General features: G+C 53.1%; 2 protein-coding genes across 20 annotated transcripts in view; both read left to right on the forward strand.

The window, feature by feature from the left end:
* The window catches only part of JUP (junction plakoglobin), a 36,276-nt gene extending 32,287 nt beyond the window's left edge, over positions 1-3,989 (forward strand). For 10 of the 18 annotated variants that reach the window (XM_078373617.1, XM_078373612.1, XM_078373614.1 and 7 more), the window contains exons 11-14: positions 738-888; positions 986-1,107; positions 2,419-2,458; positions 2,719-3,989. In XM_078373617.1, the coding sequence (XP_078229743.1) occupies positions 738-888; positions 986-1,107; positions 2,419-2,458; positions 2,719-2,870 (465 nt within the window). In that variant the 3' untranslated portion in view covers positions 2,871-3,989. The remainder of the gene's footprint in view (positions 1-737; positions 889-985; positions 1,108-2,418; positions 2,459-2,718) is intronic. The other 8 variants (XM_078373613.1, XM_035300546.2, XM_078373619.1 and 5 more) reach the window with 1 other exon arrangement.
* A 13,047-nt stretch (positions 3,990-17,036) lies between these two features.
* On the forward strand, positions 17,037-18,133 carry LOC144582618 (uncharacterized). 2 transcript variants are annotated; one of them, XR_013535676.1, is made up of 3 exons: positions 17,037-17,523; positions 17,824-17,949; positions 18,053-18,133. XR_013535676.1 is itself a non-coding variant. In XM_078373622.1 (2 exons), exons 1-2 carry the CDS (start codon positions 17,046-17,048, stop codon positions 18,091-18,093), a joined length of 519 nt encoding a protein of 172 aa, XP_078229748.1. In that variant the 5' UTR covers positions 17,037-17,045; the 3' UTR covers positions 18,094-18,133. The 2 variants fall into 2 exon arrangements, 1 of the variants encoding a protein (XP_078229748.1); XM_078373622.1 differs by lacking the exon at positions 17,824-17,949.
* Positions 18,134-18,288: the final 155 nt, after the last annotated feature.

The raw sequence follows: 18,288 nt of genomic DNA on the forward strand, positions 1-18,288 counted from the left end.
AACCTCCTGGCTTGGTATGACTTTCTAAGCATCAAAGCGAGGAGAGAGATCACAAATGGAAGAAAAAACACCTTGAGATTCAATCACATAAACATGAAAAACATCTGTATTTCAGAAAGAACCTTAAAAAAGCATTTAAAAAATCAGTAAACTGGGAGAATATGTGCAAATACCATAAGAGACAAGTGTTTAGGCTGGGCACGGTGGCTCACGCCTGTAATCCCAGCACTTTGGGAGGCCAAGGCGGGCAGATCACAAGATCAGGAGTTTGAGACCAGCTTGGCTAACATGGTGAAATCACGTCTCTACCAAAAATACAAAAAATTAGCTGGGCATGGTGGCAGGTTCCCATAATCCCACTTGGGAGGCTGAGGCAGGTGAATCACTTGAACCCAGGAGGTGGAGGTTACAGTGAGCTGAGATCATGCCATTGCACTCCAGCCTGGGTAGCAGGGGTGAAACTGCGTCTCAAAAAAAAAAAGAGTTTAACATCTCTCATGTCATTGAGGTCACTGACACTAGATTCCAATGCTTAGATGAGGCAGCAACACGGGTAATTTCAAAGTAGTCCATAAACAACGCTCAGCCCAGTTAAAGCAGTAACACCCTGTGATGAGGGCCCATTTCCCACTCTGGAATTGCTACAGGGTGGAGGTGGGCAGGGCTGTGGGCTGTGTTGTCCAGCCTGCCTCATCCCTTTCCACTGCTCCCTTACTTCCCGTGTCCCCTGTCCCCAGCTCCTGTACTCATCGGTGGAGAACATCCAGCGCGTGGCCGCCGGGGTGCTGTGTGAGCTGGCCCAGGACAAGGAGGCGGCGGACGCCATTGATGCAGAGGGGGCCTCAGCCCCACTCATGGAATTGCTGCACTCCCGCAACGAGGGCACTGGTGAGCTGGAGGAAGGGAGGAGACTGGGTCCCCTTCCCCCAGCCATGATGGAGGCCGGCACCCGTCTGACCTGGCTTTTCCTCTCTTCTCTGCTCAGCCACCTATGCTGCTGCCGTCCTGTTCCGAATCTCCGAGGACAAGAACCCAGACTACCGGAAGCGTGTGTCAGTGGAGCTCACCAACTCCCTCTTCAAGCATGACCCAGCTGCCTGGGAGGCTGTGAGTATCCTAGGTTGTTCTGGTTGGGAGGCTGGGATTATCCTAGGCCGTTCTGCCTGAGGCTGGGAGTATCCTAGGTTGTTCTGGCTGGGAGACTGGGAGTATCTTAGGTTCTTCTCTCCGGGAGGCTGGAAGTATCCCAGGCTGGACTGCAGTAGATGGCTGTGTAGGTTGTGTACTGCCCAAGGACAGCGCTTTTAGAGGGGCTTCTACTCCTGTCAACTTTCTAGATCTTTATTTTGTAATTGATCATTTATAACAATTCCTAGCAGATGGAGGTAGGTTGAACCATATATCCACAAAGTGCCAATTTTTATTTTGCCCAAATGAGTATACAGTGTTTGAGGAGGGAGTGCCTTTTCCTAATTTGTGTGGAGGTGCTGGATAGGCTATGGGCAGTCTTTTCTTGAGTCCTCTGCCTCCTCCCCTCCTCCCCTGAGCTGCTCTAGTCCGGCAGGAGCCCCCACCCCATGAATGGGGAACCCTCCTCCCTCTGGAGCACTGAGGACATGAGTACATCAGGGGCCTAGGTGACCCCATTTCATCATGCTCTATTCCTCCAAGGGCTCTGTTTTCTCTGGCCCCCTCTTTTATTTATTTTTTATTTTTTTATTTTTTTCAAGATAGAGTCTCACTCCTGTCGCCCAGGCTGGAGTGCAGTGGCACAATCTCAGCTCACTGAAACCTCTGCCTCCCAGGTTAAAGTGATTCTCCTTCCTCAGCCTCCTAAGTAGCTGGGACTACAGGCATGTGCCACCACGCCCAGCTAATTTTTTTGTATTTTTAGTAGAGACAGGGTGTCACCATGTTGGTCAGGCTGGTCTGGAACTCCTGACCTCAAGTGATCCACCCGCCTCGGCCTCCCAAAGTGCTGGGATTACAGCCATGAGCCACAGTGCCCGGCCCCACCCCTTTTTTTTTTGAGGAGTTTCGCTCTTGTTACCCAGGCTGGAGTGCAATGGCACGATCTTGGCTCACCGCAACCTCCGCCTCCTGGGTTCAAGCAATTCTCCCGCCTCAGCCTTGGGAGTAGCTGGGACTACAGGTGCACGCCACCATGCCCAACTAATTTTTGTATTTTTAGTAGAGACGGTGTTTCACCTTGTTGACCAGGATGGTCTCGATCTCTTGACCTGGTGATCCACCTGCCTTAGCCTCCCAAAGTGCTGGGATTACGGGTATGAGCCACCATGCCCGGCCCACCCCCCCTTTTTTTTTTTCTTTTTTAGAAGCATCTCTCCCTCCCCCTAAGCTGAGATCCAGCCAGAGCCTACATTTTCAAATGTCTCCACTCACGTTTCTCTCCTTCAGGCCCAGAGCATGATCCCCATCAATGAGCCCTATGGAGATGGTAAGTGTGAGCTGCGCTCTTCAGGACCCTGGAGAGCCTGGTCGGCTGTGTGTGGGTGTGAGGGGGCAATATTTTATCGCAGGGCCAGAGGACCGGTGGCAACTGCTGTGTGGCGTCTAGGTGCCCTGGTGTGGGGTTTGGGGAGGGTCTCAGGCCCACCTTGGTGGGCATGGGGGGAGGAGGTGGGTGAGGGCTGGGCAGAATGCCCCCTGCAGAGCGGCTGGCAGACACTTGGACAGAGCTCTACTTTTCGTCCCCAGACATGGATGCCACCTACCGTCCCATGTACTCCAGCGATGTGCCCCTTGACCCCCTGGACATGCACTTGGACGTGGATGGAGACTACCCCATCGACACCTACAGCGATGGCCTCAGGCCCCCGTACCCCCCTGCAGACCACATGCTGGCCTAGGCGGCTTGGCCCCAGTACGGCCCCCTGTCTTCAGGCTTTTCCTCCTCTCTAGAACCTCCTTCTGTTGGAGGCCCTCCCGTCTCCCCACTAAAACCCAAGCTCCTTTTTTGGGGGAACTTTTGCTGCTGAGCTTCCCCAAGTGAGGCGTGCCCCAGCCTGCCTTCTTCTTGTGTCTTTGGCGGGGGTGGGTGTCCTGTTCCTGCTGGCCCCTTCTGGGGGTGGTAGGTAGGTGACACAGAGTGGCATGAACTTCTGGGGAGACAGATCCACCCAGCCCCTGACCCCTGTCTGTCCCCATCCACCAACAGGTGCAGTTCCTCAACTGAGGCTCTCCATGCAGGCGATTGGGGCGAGACAGAAAAGTGCCTGAGCTGGGGAAGCCAGGGCGCCACTTCCTGCTGCTCCCCGTGCCTCCAGAGGTCCTCCGTAGGGTCTTTCTTGGGATAGTGTTCTGCTCCTGCTTTTCTGTCCTGGGCATGGGTCCAGGGCCTGACACCCCCTCCCCGCCCCCGTGGCCCTGGCCACTAAAGCTTCAGACTCAAGCACCCACCGTGTTTTCCCCCAGCCGTACTCCCCACGCCAGCCTCCCTGTCTCCAGCTGTCTGGGCCCGGAAGGGCTTTGGTTCCTCTTCTGGGTCTGATTTTTCTCACCAAACTCCGCCAACCAACTGCCCTAAGCCCCCAGGGTCTCCAGGACCCAGATTCAAGACCCAAACCCCCGAAATCCAAAGGTTCTCTTGAAAAGTTCAGGGACCGTCCAGGGAGATGGGGAGGAGATACGGAGTGAGTCACCCGCTCCAGGAAACTCTCCAGGATGCTTAGTTGGCTTTGCCCACCTCACTCCCCGGGGAGCTCTGGGGACAGCTCCCTCACGCCCCGGCCCCACCCACACAGCTGCCCTAGCTGACCCTGAGAAGTGCTCTTGGCTGACCCCTCTGGTGTGCGGTGAGGGGCTTTCTCTTCCCCTTCCTGTTTCAGACCCCCCTCCATCTCCTGCACATGGTATAGGGGGCCAGGGGAGATCCCAGCAGAGAGTTTTATTATTATCGCTTTATGTTTTTGGTTATTGGTTTTTTTGTATAGACCAAAGCATAGAAAATAAAAATAACACAGATGCAATGGAAGCTGTTGAGGGGAGTGGGATGGGGAAGTTGAGGCTGGGTCCTGCAGGTCCTCAGGGCTGCCTGGCATGTGGGAAGGACTAGAAGAGGCGAGTTGGGAAGCCAGGAGTGTTGGAGGAGCCAGAGTGGATTAACCTGATAATGCGCTTGTAGGATGAGGAGGGGAAAGAGGGAAATGGGGGTGAGCCCCCCCACTTCAGGGAGGCCAGACTGGTTCCTCTTTTTTTTTTTTTTTTGAGACAGTTTCACTCTTGTTGCCCAGGCTGGAGTGCAATGGCGCTGTCTCGGTGAGCACAACCTCCTGGGTTCAAATGATTCTCCTGCCTCAGCCTCCCGAGTAGCTGGGATTGCAGGCATGTGCCACCATGCCCAGCTAGTTTCCTTGTATTTTTAGTAGAGATGGGGTTTCTCCATGTTGGTTAGGTTGGTCTTGAACGCCTGACCTCAGGTGATCTTCCTACCTCAGCCTCTGAAAGTGCTAGGATTACAGGCATGAGTTGCTGTGGCTGACGGTAAATTATTTTTAAGACTTGTTTTGGTAACTTGTCATTCAGTGTGGCACAGGCGTGAGCTACCACACCCAACCAATGGAGCCCTTTGTGTGCGCTTCGTGTTCCGGACTTGGCAGGAAACACTCGAATTGGGTGACTTGAGGAGAGTGTGGTAAGGGAACAGTTTGCAAAGGTTTGGGCAGGTATAGGAAAGAGCAAGGGAGAGGACAGGGTGCCAGGCTATTCATAGCAATATCACCTCTGGCCTGAGCCTGGGAGGAGGGGGAGTGCTCCCTGGGACAAGATCCTGTGGATGAGTCTTCTCTGACAAGGGAAGGCTGTGACCTCACTCCCCTGTACCAGAGCTCCCTATGGGCCCTGCCCAAGCAGAAACCAGAGCCCACCGCCCAGCGCAGAGTGGAGAGAAGATCTGGAGAAGCCAGTGAAGAGAGAGAACCACCACACTACCACCATTTTCCCCACCCCAGCTTTCCAAAAGAGAGCTAGAGGCAGCCTATAGAAAAGGACTGATCTCTCAAGCTTCATGACAAGTGGTGAGGACAAAGGGAAGGAGACAGCTAAGTCCCCATGCTAAGGGGCAGTGCTAGATTGACTGTAGGATCTCAGCTTCCTGGCGGCCTGGCCAAAATGGGAAACTTATTCAATGCAGTGAGTTGGCCACTTCAGTTTTCAGGGAGGAGCTACCTGAGTCTTGCAAACTTGAGAAAGTCAGTTCGCTTCCCTGAACATCAATTTCCTCACCTGTAAAATAAGGATGAGGCCAGGCGCTGTGGCTCATGCCTGTAATCCCAGCACTTTGGGAGGCCAAGGCCGGCAGATCACTTTAGGTTAGGAGTTTGAGACCAGCCAACAGGTGAAACCCCCATCTCTACTAAAAAAAACCAAAAAACAAAAATTAGTTGGGTGTGGTGGTCCGTGCCTATAATCCCAGCTACTCAGGAGGCTGAGGCAGAAGAATTGCTTGAACCCAGAAGGTGGAGTTTGCAGTGAGCTGAGATTGCACCACTGCACTCCAGCCTGGGCAATAAGAGTGAGACTCCGTCTCAAAAAAGAAAAAAATGTGTAGTGAGAAGACTGAGGAAAAAAAAGATGAGGATGGTACCTTCTTCAATCTACCTAATGTGAGGATGAAATGAGAAAGTCCAGGGGTTCCAGATAGGCAGAATCAGGGAAAGGGCAATGGGCAATTTCCTGGGAAGTTTTTGCCTTTTTGATTTTCAGAAGGGACATCCACCCTGGGGACTTATCTGTTCCTTGGCCTGAGATGTGTCACATGCCCATCCTTTGCTGCAGAGAGCTGGGAAATGGAGAGTATTTTAACTGCACACAGTGCCCCCCTCAATAAGAATCAGAGGTTTTTTCTTTGGTTCATTTTTAAGAGACAGGGTCTTGGCTGGGCATGGTGGCTCATACCTGTAATCCCAGCACTTTGGGAGGCTGAGGAGGGCAGATCATCTGAGGTCGGGATTTCAAGATCAGCCTGACCAACATGGACACACCCCGTCCCTACTAAAAATACAAAATTAGATGGGCATGGTGGCCCATGCCTGTAATCCTAGCTACTCGGGAGCCTGAGGCAGGATAATTACTTGAACCTGGGAGGCAGATGTTGCGGTGAGCCAAGATCGTGCCATTGCACTCCAGCCTAGGCAACAAGAGCGAAACTCTACCTCAAAAAAAAAAAAAAAAAATAGAGTCTTGCTCTGTCGTCCAGGCTGGAATGCAGTGGCATGATCACAGCTCACTGCAGCCTCGAACTCCTGGATTCAAGTGATCCTCCTGCCTGAGCCTCATGCGTAATTGGGACTACAGACTATAGGTACATACCACAATGCCTGGTTAATTTAAAAAAATGTTTTGTATGCTGGGCGCGGTGGCTCATGCCTATAATCCCAGCACTTTGGGAGGCTGAGGTGGGTGGATCAAGAGATTGAGATCATCCTGGTCAACAAGGTGAAACCCCGTCTCTACTAAAAATACAAAAATTAGCTGGGCATGGTGGTGCATGCCTGTAGTCCCAGCTACTCGGGAGGCTGAGTCAGAAGAATTGCCTGAACCCAGGAGGTGGAGGTTGCGGTGAGCTGAGATCGTGCCATTGCACTCCAGTCTGGGTAACAACAGTGAAACTCCGTCTCAAATAAAATAAAAAAATTTAAAAAAAATGTGTTAATCCAGGTGTGGTGGCATGGCCCTATAGTCCCAGCTACTTGGGAGGCTGAGGTGGGAGGATCACTTGATTCCGAGAATTTGAGACCAGCCTGGGAAACAGTGAGACCTTGCTCACAAAGAAAAATAGAAAAGCGTCAATTTTAAAAGTTACTCAAAAATAAATAAGTCATTAAAGTCAAACCAGCAAAAAATGAAAACATGTACACAACCTCATCCCAGAAAGCACATCACTTGGTGTAAAAGAGGACAATTGGTGGGTGCAGTGGCTCATGCCTATAATCCCAGCACTTTGGGAGGCCAAGGTGGGTGGATCACCTAAGGTCAGGAGTTTGAGACCAGCACGGACAACATGGTGAAACCCCATCTCTACTACAAATACAAAAATTAGTTGGGGGCCGGGCGAGGTGGCTCATGCCTATAATCCAAGCACTTTGGAGACCAAGGTGGGCGGATCACCTGAGGTTGGGAGTTCAAGACCAGCCTGACCAACATGGTGAAACCCCATCTTAAAAAAGAAAAAAAAATTAGCTGGGTATGGTGGTGCACATCTGTAGTCCCAGCTAGTAGGAGGCTGAGGCAGGAGAATCACTTGAACCCAGGAGGCAGAGGTTGCAGTGAGTCGAGATTGTGCCACTGCAGGACAGAGCAAGATTCTGTCTCAAAAAAAAAAAAAAAAGAAAAGAAAAAAAGACCAGTCTGAGCAGTAGAGTGAGAGCTTGTCTCTACAAAAAAATTTTAAAAAAAAAGAATTAGCCCAGCATGGATGGCACCTATGGTACCAGCTACTCTGAGGCTGAGATGAGGGGATTGCTGAAGCCCAGGAGGTCAAGGATGTACTGGGCTTTCCTGTTTTTGTTTGTTTTTTCATTCTTTGAGAAGCTGTGAATGACATATAGTGAGCTTTGATTGCTCTGCACTCCAGCCTGGGTGACAGAGCAAGACCCTGTCTCAAGCTGGGCGAGGTAGCTCACGCCTGCTATCCCAGCATTTTGGGCAGCCAAGGTGGGGGTGGGAGGATCACCTGAGGTCAGGAGTTCGAGACCAACCTAACCAACACGGAGAAACCCCATCTCTACTAAATATACAAAGACCCTGTCTCAAAAAAAAAAAAAAAAAAGGACAATTAAAACAAAATAATAAGTACTCCTGACCTCAAGTGACCTTCCTCAGCCTCCCAAATGGCTGGGATTACAGGCGTGAGCCACCGCACCTGGCCGAAATAATGGTTTTGTTTGATTTTGAGACAGAGTCTCATTCCGTCACCCAGGCTGGACTGCAATGGCACAATCTCAATTCACTGCAACCTCTGCCTCCTGGGTTCAAGCAATTCTTGTGCCTCAGTCTACTGAGTAGCTGGAATTATGGGTACATGCTACCATGCCTGGCTAATTTTTATATTTTTAGTAGAAACGGGGTTTCACCGTTGGCCAGGCTGGTCTCAAATTCCTGACCTCAAATGATCTGCCTGCCTCAGCCTCCCAAAATGTTAGGATTACAGGCGTGAGCCACCATGAATGGCCAGAAATAATGTTTAATCTGGGCACTCGTGCCAGTCAAGTTGACACATAAAATTAACCATGGCACCTACTTTGTATTGATAGAAGTATCATGTCTCCCAAGAAAAGCCATGGGCACTGCCTTGGCTAGATTCCTTGGTCATTCATTCATTTTTTTCACCAAATGTGTCCCTAGGGCTGCTCTTTGCCAGCCTCGGTTCAAGGTCCTGGGAATAGAGATGCCCAACATTCTTGTCTTCCAGTGAGAAACCGCAGAAGAGTGTGAGAGTGAGCATTGAGCTCGGAGTCTGGGCGCTGGAGGCAGGAGGGTCATTCCAATCCAGGAAGAGGGAGTGAGTGAGATTCGGGGAGGAGGTGTTTGCTGGGCCCCAGGGAAGGCACTGGCATTCCTGGCAGCTGCAGCAGCGATGACATGGGGATCTGACCTTCCTAGAGGGAGGGTGTGAGAAGTGACAGTGGGTTGACGTGTCCAGCCTGGGAGAGGAACCGGTGAGACAGCCAGAAACAACGCTGGAAAGCAAAGCAAAAGTCCAATGGGGAGGCCCTTGTCTGTCAGGCCAAGGTCTGTGAATTTGATTCTACAAAAGATGGGGGTGGGAACCCCTGATTGATTTTAACTGCAAGCCAGCTGTGACCTGTTCTGGAAGGTGGGGATCTGTCCTAGGTCATTCTTGGAGAGCCAGGGACAGGTGACACTTACTGATCATGCCCATCATAGACTGAGCTTTCCTTGTGCTGGGCCCTGTGCTAAGTAAGTGCCTTCCTTCTAACAACCTTGAGGTTGGAGACGTTTCTCCTTTCTTTCTTTCTTTTTTTTTTTGAAACAGAGTTTCGTTTCACTCTTGTTGCCCAGGCTGGAGTGCAATGGTATGATCTCTGCACACTGCAACCTCCACCTCCGAGCTTCAAGCAATTCTCCTGCCTCAGACTCCCAAGTAGCTGGGATTACAAGCATGAGCCACCACACCTGGCTAATTTTTTCTTTTTTTTTGTATTTAGTAGAAATGGGGTTTCACCATGTTTGTCAGGCTGGTCTCGAACTCCTGACCTCAGGTGATCCACCCGCCTCAGCCTCCCAAAGTGCTGGGATTACAGTCATGAGCCATTGTGCCCGGCTTTCTCCTTTCATTTCACTTTGGAGACCAGAGAAGTTTGAGTGTCTTGCCTAAGTGTCTTTCTTTCTCTCTCTCTTTCTTTCTCTTTCTCTCTCCTTCCTTCCTTCCTTCACCTGGGGGTCTTTCTATGTTGTCCAGGCTGCTCTCAAACTCCTGGACTCAGCAATCCATCTGCCTCTGCCTCCCAAGTGCTGGGATTACAGATATGAGCCACTGACTCCCCACTCCTACCCGACACTTGTATTTTGTGAGACAGGATCTCACTCTGTCACCCAGGCTGGCTTGCCAAAATCATGGCTCACTGCGACCTCTGCCTCCTAGGCTCAAGTGTTCCTCCCACCTCAGCCTCCTGGGTAGCTGGGACTACAGGCATGGGCCACTGTGCCTGGCTAATTTTGTGGGTATTTTTGTTAAGATGGGATTTTGCCATGTTGTGCAGGCTCATCTCGAACTCCTGGGTTCAAGCTATCCACCTGCTTTGGCCTCCCCAGGTGCTGGGATTCCAGGCCTGAGCCACTGCACCTGGCCAACTCTGTTGTTTAATAATCATATTAACAATAGCTGTTACCATTTGTTGAGCTCTCACTGGGTGCTTTACTGCGTAATCTCAAGTGCCACAGCCCTGCCAGCTGTGCAATATGAAGGTCAATTAAACAAGAAGTGGGACTGGGCGCGGTGGCTCACACCTGTAATCACAACACTTTGGGAGACCGAGGCAGGCAGATCACCTGAGGTCAGAAGTTCAAGACCAGCCTGGCCAACATGGTGAAACTCCATCTCTACTAAAAATAAAGAAATTAGGTTGGATGCGGTGGTTCATGCCTGTAATCCCAGTATTTTGGGAGGCTGAGGTGGGTGGGTCACCTGAGGTCAGGAGTTCAAGACCAGCCTGACCAACATGGAGAAACCTGGTCTCTACTAAAAATACAAAATCAGCTGGGCATGGTGGCGCCTGCCTGTAATCCCAGCTACTCGGGAGTCTGAGGCAGGAGAATTGCTTGAACCCAGGAGGCGGAGGTTGCAGTGAGCTGAGATTGTACACACTGGCAGTACTCACTGGCAGCTGAGAGTGCCACTGTACCCCAGCCTGGGCGACAGAGTGAAACTGTCTCAAAAACAACGAACAACAAAAAGAAAGGGGTCCCTGAGACAGAGAGACCAGGCAATGTACCAAAGACAGCACAGACTTTGCTAGGATGAGGCTGTCTAGAAGTTCGTGGCCACTGTATTGAGCTCCCGTCACTGCTGGGCCCTGTGCTAAGTAAGGTATCGGGCAGAGGCAGGAGGGCCATCGTTGCCTGAAGGTGATGGGAGAGGTTCTGCAGCAACTGGCAATTGGTGCACGGAAGGGCCTGGATACAGTCACCCAAGTCTCCCAGAAGTCCTCAGGTCTTCAGACCTTGGGGGACAAGGCTTGGCAATAGGACATCTGTGGGGAGGAGATCTCGGAGGCTTGGCCTGGAGCGGCTGGAATGCCTGGAACCCTCACTCAGTGGTCACTGGTGCCAGCCACCCTCCGGGTCCCGCTCCCAGCCCTCTTGCCTCCCTCCCCCCAGGGGAATGAACACCTGCCTCCCTGTGCCTGCACATAGCACTTTGTAGACTCCCTGGCCAAGCCCTTGCTGGGAGGCCTGTCTGTGCCTGTCCCCACCAATAGCAGCCACAGCCAGCACTGTTCTTTTTTTTCTGTGAGACAGGGTCTTGCTCAGTCACTAGTCTGTAGTTAGTCACCCAGGCTGGAGTGCAGTGGTGCAATCATGAGGCCTCTACCTCCCAGGCTCAAACAATCTTGCCACGTCAGCCTCCTGAGTAGCTGGGACTACAAGCCTGCACCACCACACCCAGCTATGCTAAGCAACATGGTGAAACTCCATCTCTACTAAAAATACAAAATTAGCTACATGAGCCGCCATGACAAGCCAGAATAGTGTTTTAAAATGCCTAATATAGGCTGGGCGTGGTGGCTTATGCCTGTAATCCAAGCACTTTGGAGGCCAAGACGAGCTGATCACCTGAGGTCGGGAGTTCAAGACCAGCCTGACCAACATGGTGAAACCCCGTCTTAAAAAAGAAAAAAATTTGAAAAAAAGAAAAAAAAATGCCTAATATAAAATACATAATATTGAAAAGGAAAGCCTGGGTGTGGTGGTTCACACCTGAAATCCCAGCACTTTGGGAGGCCGAGATGGGCAGATCACCTGAAGTCAGGAGTTCGAGACCAGCCTGGCCAACATGGTGAAACTCCATCTCTACTAAAAATACAGTAATTAGCTGGGCATGGTGGTGTACTTGTAGCCTGTTTACTCAGGAGGCTGAGGCAAGAGAATCGCTTGAACCTGGGAGGTCGAGGCTGCAATGAGCCAAGATTATGCCATTGCACTCCAGCCTGGGCGACAGAGAGAGATTTCGTTTCAAAAAAAAAAAAGTTATCAAAGCAATTAAAAATTTGTGATATAGTAATATATGAGGGTCTTTGTTACTACACTAAATTATAAGACCTAACAGTGGGCTCATAATTACTGTTATGTGGAAGCAAATCCAGTGAGCACAGGCAGCCCCAGGGTGCAGAAGAGGGAGGGTCACCCAGCTCCTTCTCTGATCTGGGAGGCCACGATCAGCAGCACATAGGCTGTTGGTAAGACAAGACTTTGTGATCTTCCCTCCCTGATACTTCCGGGCTATGTGGCCTTGGATAAGTTGCTTGACCTCTCCGGGCTTCTGTTTTTAATCTATAACACAGTAATATTCTTTTCCTTCCAGTGATGATAAAATGAAATACATCCAAAGCATGGCAACTAGTCAGGTCTCAGTAAATGTGCATTTCTCCCTCTGTCTGTCCCCAACCCTACAAATTATCCCTGGAAGGGCTCAGAGCCTGGATGTGGACACAGGGATGAGAGGCACTTGTTGACAGTGGGGACAAAGGTTAGGGAGCGAAGGGCTCCTTAGTGTTATCCCTGATGACACCTGAGCCTGGAGGTAGCTTGGGGAGGCCAAGGAGCTAGGGAACATCACTTGAGGCTTTCCAGCACCTGGCATTGCCTGTGCAGCAGGCTGGACGTGACTGATGGTCCTGCCCTCTTCACAGTGGGTGCTGTGGTCCCCCAACTCCCCACGGCTTCCCACAGAGCTTCTCAGGTCAGGGAACTGTGGACCTGCTGGACACAGCTCCCTATTAGGCCAGCCTAGGCCTCCTGCTCTGGTCCCTGGGGAAAGGAGTGGGGCTGGGCTGAGGGCTCTAGGGAAGAAGTGGGCACCTGGTTGTGCCGAGGGCCACTCCTGGGGGAGCTGTGGCTCATGTCCTGGCCAGGCTCCACCCTCTGCCACAGGTGCCCCTGGAGGGTTCCTGGTAGGGCTCACCTGTGCCAGGGGATGAGGAGCCATGGTTTGGGAGTCCAGAGTCCTAGGCTCTCACCCTGTTCAGAAGTCACTTCCCCAGGGTGATGACTACTCCCACTGTCTATACCCAGAGAATCCACTGATGTGTTCATTCAACAAATATTTACTGGACACCTCATTAGAGTTCTGAGAATAAGAGGTGAGCAAAACAGATATTGCTCTCATTGCTACTAAACAGATCATCTTGTCAATGACATCATCTTACCCTGTGAACGGGCAGAGTCTCTAGAGGATGTCAGCAGATGGGAGGACACAGAGAGGCCCCAAGTGGCATAGAGGACCTAACACAGCTGAGTCCCACTAGGGAGGGCTTCTCACAGGAGGAGTCAGATGTTAGAACCAAGAGCAGGAGTGAGCCTGCATGGTGGGGGCATGGCCTTTGTCCAGGATGGGAGCCCCCAGGTAGGGAGGAACTTCAGAGTGGGTCCCAGCACTCTCCACCTGAGGTCCTGGCTGCCTCAGCCCTTGCCCTTGCCCACCTTCCCCCCAGCCCCTGCACTTGCTCTCTGTCCCCTTTCTCCTTCCCTCTCTCTTTTGGTCCTGGCCAGCAGGGAGCCTTAGAAGACAGCAGGCAGAGGTCTCAGGCCCCCAGCAGCCCCCAGTACCTCCCTAACTCCTTGCTCTGGGCCAGAGACGCTCAGTGGCCCAGGAGTTGGGCTGCACTCTCTGGGAAGGGTAGAAAAGTTAAAGGCGGCCAGGTATGGTGGCTCATGCCTGTAATTTCAGCACTTTGGGAGGCTGAGGTGGGCGGATCATGAGGTCAGGAGTTCGAGACCAGCCTGGCCAACAGGGTGAAACCCGTGTCTACTAAAAATACAAAGATTATCCCACAATAGACTGTAAGCTTGAGTAAAAGAAAAAAAAAAATCACAAAAATTAGCCAGGCGTGGTGGTGGGTGCCTGTAGTCCCAGCTACTTGGGAGGCTGAGGCAGGAGAATCACTTGAACCCAGGAGGCAGAGGTTGCAGTGAGCAAAGATCTGCACTCCAGACTCCAGCCCAAGTGACAGGGTGAGACTCCGTCACAAAAAAAAAAAAAAAAAAAGAAAAAGAAAAAGAAAAGTTAAAGGGAACCTCTGGGGATGTGGAGGGGCCTCAGGCCTCCAGTTCCCCATTCTCCACTGATGTGAGGAGGGACTGTGCCTGGGTCCTGGGGTGGGGGTGGGGAACTATGGCAGCTACTGCCTGGTTCTGGAGGGGAAGGCCTGGATCAGAGACCACCACAGGAGAGGGAGGAGGGCCCTCGAAAGGCTTGCAGGAGACAGCAGGACTGCAGCGGGGTTGAGGAGGTCTCCCCTGTCGCTAGTCCAGGGTGCCCCTCCACCCTGCTCCCCTGCAGAAAGTAATCCCAGTTCCTGGCCCCACCCAGGTCCCTGGCTCTATGACATACCCTGTTCCAGGTGGCTTTTTCCAGCGTCAGGTCAGGGGGGGAGGTGGTGGAGGGGCCTGAGCCACCTGTATGCTGCCCAGGGCTGAGCACTGGAGTGACTGTGCCCAGGTTCAGGGGGCTGTGCACAATTAGTTGGGGGTGGTCTGGCTTTGCAGCCTGGCAAATCTTCTGCGCCCTCCTGTCCTCTTTCAGGTCCAGCAGGGTCAGTGGGTGCACACTTGGAAGGAGGGCAGGAGCCCGAGGGTCTCTGCTGTGTCTGATTTCTCTCCCTACAGCAGCAGCAGGGAAGGGAGTGGGTGGTGGGCAGCGAAAAACCACTTGAGAGGCCTGGATCAAAGACCACCCCGGTCTCGTGGACAGCCCTAGGCCGTGGAAAGGCAGACATCTGTCAGCCAGGCCAAAATTCGTACTTCCAGTATGTCGGGGCCCCGAGCCCTGGTTTCTCCATCTGTAAAATGTAGTCACCATCCCTACTGCGCTTGCTGTGGGGCGACTGAGCCTGTAGGTGAGGAAGCCATGTGTGGAGGTGTGTGGGCTGGCACTGCCCTCTGGTGCCCATAGCCAGAGTTGCAGGCTGCCGGTGCACTGACCTAGAGGGGCAGACTACTGGGGGAGCTTTTAGGAGAGCGGAGGACACAGAGAGTCCTGACTTCATCTCTTCTCCATCCCACTGCCTTCTTCTTCTCTCTCAAACTCTCCAGGGGGTTCCCAGGGCTGCTTCCTCGTGGGCCAGGAACAGTTCGATTCAGCAGGAATCTAATAGGCTTCTTCTGTATGCCCTGTTCTGTGCTTGGTGGTTGGGGCTTCAGAAATGTCTGAGGCACAGACTGTCCAAGGAGCTGGGCTGTGGGAGGACCACTCAGCAGAGCCTGCGGCGCTGCAGCCTCACGAAGCCTGGGCTGTGCTCATGCCCAAACAGCCACCTCCTCCTGTGCTTCAACCTCACTGTCGCAGCAAACACTGGGGTGGTGTCTCCTTCAAGCTTTCCACTGACAAAGAAACCACAGAAAACATGCACACTTTGAACAAGATGGAGAACAGGTTAGGTTATGAAAGTTCCTTCATTTCCAGAATTATCCTGGGAGATGGGTTCTCTTTTCTGCACCTGTTTTCTCCTCCCTGAGGGAACAGTTCCATCAGCATGTAAACATATTGTCCTCTCCCCTATCTTCAAAACATACCCCCCAGCACGAACATCCTCCTTCAGCTCCTTTGCCCTTTTCCAGCTCTCCCTTCTTGCAGATTTCTTCAATACAGTTTTCTGTAATCTGTTTTTTCTCTCCCTCCCTCCCTCCCGACAGGGTGTTGCTCTGTCACCCAGGCTGGAGTGCGGTGGTATGATCAAGACTCACTACGGCCTCGACCTGTGCTCAGGTGACCTCCCACCTCAGCTCCTCAAGTAGTACAGGTATGCACCACCATGCCCAACTAATTTTTGTATTTTTTTTTTTTTTTATAGAGACAAGGTTTTGCCTTGTCTCGAATTCCTGAGCTCAAGCAATCCACCCTCCTAAGCCTCCCAAAGTGCTGGGATTCTAGGTGTGAGCCACAGTGCACAGCCTCCTCTGTGTTTTCATTTTGTTACCTCCCATTATTTCTTCACCCCTCTTTGATCTCTCTCACCTCCACCACCAAGACCACTCTTTTTTTTTTTTTTTTTTTTTTTTGTTTTAGAGACGGAGTCTTGTTCTGTTGCCCAGGCTGGAGTGCAGTGGTGCGATCTCGGCTCACTGAAACTTCTGCCTCCTGAATTCAAGCAATTCTCCTGCTTCAGCCTTCCAAGAAGCTGGGACTACAGGCATGTGCCACCATACCCAGATAATTTTTGTATTTAGTAGAGATGGAGTTTCACTATGTTGGCCAGGCTGATCTCGAACTCCTGGCCTCAGGTGATCCACTCGCCTTGGCCTCCCAACGTGCTAGGATTACAGGTGTGAACCACTATGCCCTGCCCTGCAAGACTGCTTTTGCTGAAGTTGTCCATGACCCCAGCTCACCAAGGTTGCCCGTGACCCCAGCTTGCTAAGCTTAGTCTCTGTCCTCAGTCTTTGCCTGACCCAGCCCAGCAGCACCGCACAATACATGTGTCCACTCTCTACATTAAACTCCTATCTTCTTTTCTTTTTAAACATTAAAAAAAATGTTTTTAAAGTCGGGGTTTCACCATGTTGGCCAGGCTGGTCTTGAACTCCCGATCTCAGGTGATCCGCTGGCCTTGGCCTCCAAAGTGCTTGGATTACAGGCCTGAACCACCGCGCCCCGCCACAGGGAGACTTTTAAGCGGCGTCTCCCCAGGAGAACAGGGGTTCGCCAACCTGGCAAGAGGAGGGCAAAGCGAATTAGGGTTGGAAGTGAGGTGAAGAACCAGGAATCGCAATCAAATGGAAGACGTAGAGTGGCGCGAGCACGGGGGTGTGAACGCGAGGGTCGGGGTTGCAGCGCCAGGCGGGACAGCCCGTTGGAAGCTCACTGGAGTTTGGAATGTCTCGCCCAGTCAATCGAGAAAGATGCAACCCTGCCTTCATGCACTGGCCACCCCAGACCATAAGCACAATGTCGGGTTGGCAGCTTCTACACCAGGGAAGGCAGCCCAAGCCCCGGCACGGGAGCCGGGAAGGGGCTGCCCCCAGCCAGGGACTTGCCCAGTCCGGGCTCGGGAGTCCCAGGTCAGCGGCGGCTTTGGGCAGAACCATTCTCTGGAAATGGAGAGGGGAGAAGAAATCTTTCGTTTCCAGCCCAACTCGGAACCATCCGGAACCTGCACTCGGCCTTCTTGCCCTCCTTTTCTTACGGTGCTCTGTTCCGTCACCACTAGCTCCCCTCCCGCGCGGCTCTGAGTCCCGCGTGCCACTAGTTGCTTCTCGGCGGCCCCCACCCCTAGCGTGGTCGGGCCCGGCGGGCCCCCTGGGCAGGTTATAAAGGTCCCGCTGCTGGAGTGGACGGCGGAGTCAAGATGCGCCAGAGGCGGTCGGGACGCAGCGGCGTTGGGAGCCTGCGGGGGCCGCGACTCGGACCGGGGGCCGAGCAGCACTCACTTCTGCACCCTCGCCCTCAGCCAGTCCCACTCCGGAGCCCTCTGCGCCGCCGCAGGTACGGGATGCTGCACCGAGAGCAGGATCCCCAGCCGCCTCTGGATCGCAGTGCCTCTCGGATGCCCGCACCGAAGCTCGTCCGACTTCCGAGGCTGGAGCCAAGGCAGGAGCCCGGCAAGCGTCCGCATTCTCGGCCATCTAGGGGAATGCCCGGTCTGTGCCCGACAGTTCGGACGCGCCGCGGACCCGGTTCGTATTCCAAGGGCCGTTTGGTCCCCGGGCCACTGGCCTGGGGTCTGGAAAGGCAGCGGGCGTCTGGTCAACCAGCCGCCTACATTGGCCAGCAACCCGGGGTGTCCGGCCCTGAGCGCGCCGCCTCTATTCGGGAGCTGGAGGAAGGTAAACCCTGCACCTGGACCGGGTGGGGACTGGGGCAACTCCGGGGAGGAAGTGGCCCCGCTGGGTCCAGGCGCCCGGTCCCGCTGGTACTCAGTGTCACCGTCCACCACCCCCGCAATGTCACTGCGGCGCCTGTCTGGTCGCCCCTTCCCCATCTCCTCCTCCGCTCTGGTCCCCTGATTTGTGCCAGGGGACCCTCCGTCTTGTGGTCTGTTCTGGGTCCCCGGACAAGAAAGAAAGGGAGGGGCTATAAGTTGGGTCCTTGGGAGCGTCCTGGTCTCCCTTCCCTTTACTGACTAGGAGGCCGCAGCTAGTTACTGGCAGTCTCAGATCCAGATTTTCCATCTCTCGGATGAGAGTTCTTCACTCAGGACTAGCAGCACAACGCAGGTTGTGAAGAACGGCAGGGTCGTTTATCGATACACAGTGAGTGTTGGAGGAACCCAACCAGACACAGGAAGGGGGAAATCCCAGCCAGTCGGAGTTGACCAAGATGGAACCTCAGGCCTAGCCCTCCCTTCTCTCCTAGCCTGCAGGTTTTCCTCCTATTCTGGCATTGGGACCGGATGACAGCGGCGAAACCAAAACGGGAATGGATAAACTGAGGTGCCACTGGGGATCTGTTTGAGAAGGACCTCCAGGGCGGGTCCATCGCCGGAAGTAGCTTTAGGCTTGTACCCTACACTGCCCGCCTCCAATTGCGCTACCAGTAGGCGACTAGCCGCCCCCACTTCCGGTCCCCAGAGCTGTAGTCGGCAGCCCCCT

The sequence above is a fragment of the Callithrix jacchus genome, chromosome 5 (genome assembly GCF_049354715.1).
Source record: "Callithrix jacchus isolate 240 chromosome 5, calJac240_pri, whole genome shotgun sequence".
Taxonomy (NCBI): Eukaryota; Metazoa; Chordata; class Mammalia; order Primates; family Cebidae; genus Callithrix; species Callithrix jacchus.